This window comes from Corvus brachyrhynchos, unplaced genomic scaffold (genome assembly GCF_000691975.1).
Source record: "Corvus brachyrhynchos isolate BGI_N302 unplaced genomic scaffold, ASM69197v1 scaffold340, whole genome shotgun sequence".
Taxonomy (NCBI): Eukaryota; Metazoa; Chordata; class Aves; order Passeriformes; family Corvidae; genus Corvus; species Corvus brachyrhynchos.
The window spans coordinates 1209548-1216186 of NW_008235987.1; the positions used below are offsets into that span (position 1 = coordinate 1209548).

At 64.2% G+C, this 6639-nt stretch overlaps 1 protein-coding gene across 4 annotated transcripts; it reads right to left on the reverse strand.

Moving 5' to 3' along the window:
- Nucleotides 1–1059: 1059 nt before the first annotated feature.
- TTYH2 (tweety family member 2) lies at nt 1060–6470 on the reverse strand. 4 transcript variants are annotated; one of them, XM_017730360.1, is made up of 15 exons: nt 6265–6470; nt 5009–5033; nt 4887–4973; nt 4335–4555; nt 4149–4244; nt 3993–4065; nt 3838–3907; nt 3639–3694; nt 3464–3556; nt 3295–3387; nt 3073–3215; nt 2752–2937; nt 2596–2674; nt 2143–2160; nt 1060–1247 (listed from the first exon to the last, which is right to left on the reverse strand). In XM_017730360.1, the coding sequence occupies exons 1-15, from the start codon at nt 6291–6293 to the stop codon at nt 1170–1172; spliced, it is 1347 nt and encodes a 448-aa protein (XP_017585849.1). In that variant the 5' UTR covers nt 6294–6470; the 3' UTR covers nt 1060–1169. The 4 variants fall into 4 exon arrangements, with proteins under 4 accessions (XP_017585849.1, XP_017585834.1, XP_017585839.1 ...); XM_017730345.1 differs by having other exon boundaries at nt 3464–3538; nt 6265–6379; XM_017730350.1 differs by having other exon boundaries at nt 2143–2155; nt 6265–6379.
- Nucleotides 6471–6639: the final 169 nt, after the last annotated feature.

The following is a 6639-nucleotide window of genomic DNA, read 5'->3' on the forward strand; positions in this document are numbered from 1 at the left end:
TCCCCGCAATGGCGGCGCGCGCGGCGTCACGTGACGGCCGCCATGTTGGGAAGGTCAACTCAAAGGTGCCCCAACCACCGATTATCCCCCCCAAAAAACCCGCACCGGGGAGATTAGTTTAGTCCAAGTGTTTATTATCTTTTCCCCCCAAAAGGGCACATACAAATCCAGCCGGACTCCAGCTCCCAGCCAGAGTCCTTCGGTTAGTTCACATGCGGTTACAACAGCTCTTCTACCAGTACCATTATATGGAAACATTAAAAGCCAAAAATTAAAAAAAACATCCCTCGGGATTTTCCCAAAGGGAGGGAGGCTAGTCACAGGGAATGTGGAGAGGGGGAGTCAGGGGATGTCCTGGCCCTGGGTGGGGGGACACCCACTGCCCTGTCCGCACCCTTTGGGGTCTGGATGTGATGGGGCGGGGGGTCCGTCCCTGCTCCAGGGTGAAGGGGCCTTTCCTGGGGATCCCTGTGCCAAAGGGCAGCCCCAAAGGGCCACATTCAGTTCATACTGGTCTCCCAAGTCCTCAGCCTGGAGCCCTGGAAATGCTGGATGAGCCTCCCAGGGCGGCAGGTCCATGCTGTCCCTTCCCTGGCACCTCACCCACCCCAGGGATGCCCCGGGAGTTCCTGTCCCTCTCCCAGGGGATTTGTGACCACTCCAGGGCTGCAGGAGGAGGGGAGCCTGCCCCAGCCCACACCTGCCCTGGGGAGCCAAAAACAGCCTAAAGCCACCCAAAAACCCGCTACCAACCCCAGTGCAGCGGCCCCTCTCTGGAACAGAGCCAGCGCCTCCCACAGCTCCCAAATCCCGGGGGCAAAGCAAAGGAAAACCAGCAAGGCCAAAACATCCCTAATTCCTCAGCCTGGGAACGCTCCAGCCAGGGGGCGGCGAGGGGGGCAGGGGAGCTGGGACAGCCGGGAAGGGGCGTCGGGAAGGGGGTGGGATCACTAGTGGTTGGTGCTGCATTGCTCCGGGAGCCCCTGCCCGGACCCGGCGGCGGCGTGTCCCGGGATTTGTGCTCCAGAACATTCCCGAGCCGGCGCAGGGACCGGAGAAGACACCAGAGGCGTGTGGGGGTTGCTGGGACGCCCACGCCCTGCCGCCCCCGCCTCGTCTCCTACCGCGTGCTCTCCAGGGCTCTTTGGTTTCCCGAGCGGAATCTCCTCCTAGGCCGGGAAGTCGCCGCGGTGCCGGATGTGCTCATCGGTGACCGCCAGGTACGTGGCTCTCATGCTCGGGGAGTACTGGCGGGACACACAGGGGTCAGCACCCCAAAACTCCCCACCCAGCGCCTGCACCGCCCCACAGGTGCCCAGGATTGTTCCCGTGCGGATTAATCCCCAAATAATCGGCCAGGAGGGCATGGAAAGGGTCAGACCGTGCCCTCAGCTGCTCTGAGAGCTGGGGGAGGCAACACCCCCCAAGCCAAGACCCCCCAAGCCTGTCCAGCTCTGCTTCGTCCCTTCCCATGTTCATCCTCCACCTTCCCAGCTTCAGCCCAGCAGCAAACTCATCCCAAATCTGCCTGTGGGGATGTGTCTGTGGGATACCAGCGAGCCCAAGCCTCCAGCCCCCCAGGATCACATTCCTCCAGGGTTTCACAGCAGGGAGGATCACCCCAGCCAGGCATTAAGGAAGATTATTCCGAGTTTGTTATTCTGGACTCAGAAAGTCTTTCCTCAGGGATCTGAATCCTGGGTAAATTAGACTATTCAGGGCTGGGAGAAGAGCTCCAGTTAATCCCCCCACTCGTGTCCCCCCCGCCTTGCCAGCTGCCAGGTCTGTGAGATGGGGTCCAAGCTTCCACCTGATGGAAAAAATCATCCCTGCAGGAGGGGGGGCACAGTATTCCTGCCATGGCAGCATTCCCAGAGCCGTATCCTGACTGAGGGGGTTTCACTGCTCCAGGGATGGAGATGGGGACCAGCATCCCAACGTGTGGGAGCTGTGGGAGCTGAACAGCCTCCTGGAATGTGGCTGGGCACAAAATGTGGCCCTTTGTCCCCCCTCCCTGAGCTCTCTGCACCCCAAAAGCCGAGCAGGAAAAGGGGATGGAGGGAGGCATGGAAGGGTGGGGAGGAGGGGAGAACCCAGCTGCTGCCCTGGGGTAAGGAAGGAGAAGGAAGTGGCTGAACTTACTCTTGATGGGCAACTTAGCTCCAAAATAATGGATGCAAAAAATTAAAAGAAATCACAAAAAAGAAAAAAAAAAGAAAAAAAAAAGAAAAAAAAAAAGAAAAAAAAAAGACAAGGAATAAAAAATAAAGCAGCAATACCAGACAGGGCAGGATTAACGAGCAGGGAAATGGGAACGTGAAGGGAGAGACTGCGAGGAGCGTCCTCTGAGAGCCAGGATGGAGAGGAAACACAGGGAAGGGAGAGAGGGGACGGTTATTTCAGCCTCCCCCAGCAGATGGCTGTGCCCCCTCCCCGTGAGTGGCCAGGAATTGGGTTAGAGCCAGGCGAGGGGAGCCACATCCTCTGCAAGGGCAGCAGGGACCAGGATCTCCCATCCCTGTCCCACCCCGGTGAGCGGCTCTCGGTGACCCCCCCAGGGTGTCACAAGGATTTGGCCTCGGTCGCCCATCGTACCGTGGGGGGAGGAGCCCCCCTGCCAATGAGGGGCACGTTCTCGTAGCGGGGGTTCCCTCCGAAGAGCACGGCCTGGTTCCTGGGGGCACAGCGAGCCCCCGTCAGCCGCCGTCCCCAGCGCAGCTCCCTCCCCGTGGCGGGGCTCGGGGGCCTCACATGTACTCGGAGACGGGGGCGTTGGACACGGTCTGGGCCGGGGGCTGGAGGCTGCTCTGGCTGCCCAGGCTGCTGCTGTAGCTGCAGAAGCTGCGCAGCTGCCCCCGGGGCGGGCGGTGCGTGGCGATGCGCCGGGCCTGCGGGTTGAAGGGGTCCTCCTCGTCCATGTCATCGTAGTCCCGGTCCCTGCGGGGACAAGGGGCCGGCATTCACACCCCAGGACCCAAAGCGGGGGTCTCAATGCCCAGACTGGGTCTGCCCGCGGCTCTGTGCCCACGGTGAGGGCAGGGGGCTGGGGCGGGGGTCTTTGGGCACACCCACCGCCCAGCCAGCTGCTTCCAGGCGCGCGGGGCCGCGCAGATCACGGTGGAGAAGGCGGCAGCCGCCAGCAGGGGGAAGAGCCCGAGGTAGAGCAGCCCCTCCACGCCGTCATAGCAGATCCCGATGAGGCCATCCAGGTAATCCTGGCGGGACACAGGCAGGGCAGCGCTGGTGGCGCTGCAGGGGGACCCCAGAGCTGGTCCCCACTTGGCCCCCCCTCACCTTGTGCAGCCCCCGGCAGTCCAGCAGGGCCGTCAGCTGGTGCAGGCTGGTCTCTGAGGAGTTGAGGAGCTGCTGGACCCCCAGCAGGTCTTTCTGTGGGAAAAGGGGGGTCAGGCAGCTCTGGGGAGCAGAAGGAGGGATGGGGAACCCCTGTGCCCCCCTCCTGTACCTTGGCTGTGGGGAAGAGGGGCAGTGCATACTGGATGAGCCCCTGGATCTGGATCTGCATGGTGGTCAGCGAACGCTGGAACACGGTGAGAGCCTGCAGGAGGGAGTGGGGGACAGTCACAGACCCCCCCCCCAGCCCCAGGCAGCACCAAGGTGGGTGCCCACCCGCCCTGTACCTGCTGGAAGGGGCTGCTCAGGCTCTGGTCACAGTACAGGTAATAATGAACCACCTCTGCAGAGAGAACGGGAACATCAGCACGAGCGTCCCGGGGCACAGGGAGCCGTGGGGGGGACAGTGGCAGCGGGGGGCACCGACCCCCGGGTGGGTTTGGGGGTCCTGCCTGAGCTCGCCTCCACCTCACAGCCAGCTCTCACCTGCACTGATCTCATCGTCTGTCTGGTTCATGATGAACTTGTTCGGGGCCACGCAGAAGTCGCTGGTGCCCTGTGGGGACAGAGGGATGGCATCGGTGCCCACAGTGCTCGGCACAGCCCCAGGCAGCCCCTCCCTCCCCTCCTGGCCCACTCACCACTGCGGCCGCCGTGTCCACAGCCATGGAGGCCCAGCTGAGGACGAGCATGAGGAGCCCGCAGCACAGCATCCTGCGGGGAGAGCGGGGAGCACGGGTGGGGAGCATGGCCGGGGGTCCCCAAGAACCACCCCAGGCCGCCCCCAGGGTACTCACGTGACCAGGAGGCAGCGGGAGTGCTTGGCCAGCCCCAGGCAGGCCAGCAGGCAGACGGTGAGGACGAGGATGAAGAAGAGCAGGTAAGCCAGCCACCTGAGCGCAGAGGAAGGCTCTGTCACACACGGCCACCTCCCCAGCCCGCCGGGCCCCGCGGCCCCGCTCACCGGGAATGCTCGAGCTCACCGGTAATACTCGACGTAGGCGACCTGTCCCGACAGCTCGGTGAGGTCAGCACTGACGCCCCGCCAGGCCGGCAGCCCCTGCAGCTGCAGGACGATGCTGCCGGCCAGCTGCTGAGTGAACTTGAGGGTCTGCACGTAATCCCCCCGCGAGGCCAGGAGCTCGTTCAGCCGCGCCAGGTGCTGCTCCAGCCCTCCCTGCATCTGCAGCGTGGTGCTGGCAACCTGTGGCCCCCGGCATGGTCAGTCCCCGGCATCTAGCAGAGCCACGTGCCCCATCCCTGAAACGCTCTTTCTCCAGGAGAACAGCCCCACCCCAACCCGCTGTGCCCAAGCTGGATCCATCCTTCAGAACAGCCCTGCCACAGCCCCCCCGGCCCTGCTGGGCCACAAAGGTCCCATTCTGTGGGGTGACGTCACCCTCCCGCGCTCGGCACGGCGCAGCCACCCCGGGGGCTCTGCCGGAGCAGCCAGACGTCCCTCCCTGGTGCTTTAACCAAACCCAGGACAGGGGACTGATGCACCGTGGGGGGACACGGAGGCGCTGTGGCCCTACCAGGGAGTCGATGCCAGTGAGGGTCTGGTTGGCGTGGTCCAGGGCGTAGAGCAGCTGGAAAACCCCTTCGTTGGTCTCGCTGTTCCCAGCTGGAAACCCCCGTCATTGGTCTCGCTGTTCCCGTAGAAGCCGACGCCAACGGCCGCACTGTGGGCAGAGAAGGGACCCTGGTGAGAAGGGAGGGACACACTCACCCTGCCACACCGGCTGGACAGGGGACACTCCCCAGGGCATCCTGGTTTGGGGGGACAGCCCACCAATGGCAGGGCAGAGACAAAGAGTGGGACAGCAGCAGCACCGTGATGGGAACCTGCTCCTGCTGGTGACAGGGGCCTGGGGACAGCTGCAGCTGCTCCATGGGCATGGTGGCTCGGAAGCTCCTCCTGCCAAACCCTGAGAGATTGAGGGCGGAGGGGCCGGGCCAAGCAGATTAGGGGAATCCGCTGGAAGCGCTGTGGCTCCCGATTAACCCTTTGGCTGGGAGCTGAAGCGGCTCCAGGCCCTGTGGCGAGCTCCCTGCAGCCGCTGCTCCCCATGGAGCCAGGATGGAGCTCCCGAGAAGGGAGGGGCTTGTGGCCATGTCTTGGCCGGGCATGTGCCCACACGTGGCCGGTGCACACGGTGCTTGCCAAACCCCAGTACACCGACAGACACCAGCTCACTAATGGCCACCATCAGCCCTTGAATGGCCACTAATGGGCTCTTGGGGGGGTTCAAAGCCCCTGGGAGCTGCACAGTGACCCCCTGCCGTGGTGGGGGGGCTGGGGGGAGCACGCTGAGCTCATTAGTGCTGTTTCCCTGTCTCGCTGTTTCCCTGCTCCGTGTGAGGCTCGCAGGCAGCCATCTCGCTCCGCCCCGGCAAAGAAGCCCCTTTGTCTGGAGCGAGGGTCGTGGCCAGGCAGCCAGAGGGGCCCGTGGCCCACCCCGTTCCCCCCCAGGCCAGCAATGCTGGGGGACACTCGGGATAGCTGCCTGGGTGTCCTCCCAGCCATGGCTGTCCCGGACTGAGGTGGGCTTATAAAGCCCCCAGAGCGGTGCCGGATGAAGCAGCGTCCCCTTGTCTAATTGCTGTGGTTGCAATTAAGGTCGGGCACAAGGGACCTGCCAGCTGGGTCACGCTGCTGCCTGCCATCTGCTCTGGGCTGGGATTAGCAACCGGCCCTGCTCCCGCCCGGGATTAGCCGGGAAGGCGGCACAGCCGTGACGGGGACGGGGCTGGCCCGCAGCTGGTCCCTGGGGCTCCCCCAGCAGCTGCACGGGAGGAGGCAGGGATGGAGCACATTTAATTGCACAGATCTAATTAAAGCGACTCGTGGCTGGAGCACAGAGTCCCCTCGGTGACAGGGGGACAGCACCAGGTCCCTGTCCCCGTCCTCACCAGCAGATGAGCCCGGCGGTGACGGCCATCCAGGTGACACAGCACGAGTGGGGCCGCTTGGTCTCGGGGTCCTGGTCCCTCTTGCAGCAGCACAGGCAGATCAGGTACACGGTGAGGAAGAGGAGGTTGAGGCCGAGGCACACGGCGGCCACCAAGCCCAGGAAAAGCAGCGACTGGGAGGGAGAGAGGGGACAGGCAGCAGCCGTGCCCGTGACCCACTCGCGTGTCCGGGATGCGGCCGCGTTCAGCGCCCCACGGGACTGTCACATGGGAAAGAGGAAGTGTCCCTGTCCCCATCCCCATTCCCCCGCAGGGTGCCCAGGCCGCGGTCGCCGAGCCGGGGCTGCAGCCGCCCCCTGCCGGGATGTTGGGGCA

What these genes read in the sequence shown, in the direction of transcription:
- TTYH2 (XM_017730360.1), bottom strand. Translation starts at nt 6,293, where the DNA reads ATGGCCGTCACCGCCGGGCTCATCTGCTG. An exon ending in ACCGCCGGGCTCATCTGCTG is followed by an intron (nt 5,034 to 6,264) that starts GTGAGGACGGGG and finishes CTCTGCCCACAG; the next exon opens with TGCGGCCGTTGGCGTCGGCT. An exon ending in AGACGATGAGATCAGTGCAG is followed by an intron (nt 3,695 to 3,837) that starts GTGAGAGCTGGC and finishes TTCTCTCTGCAG; the next exon opens with AGGTGGTTCATTATTACCTG.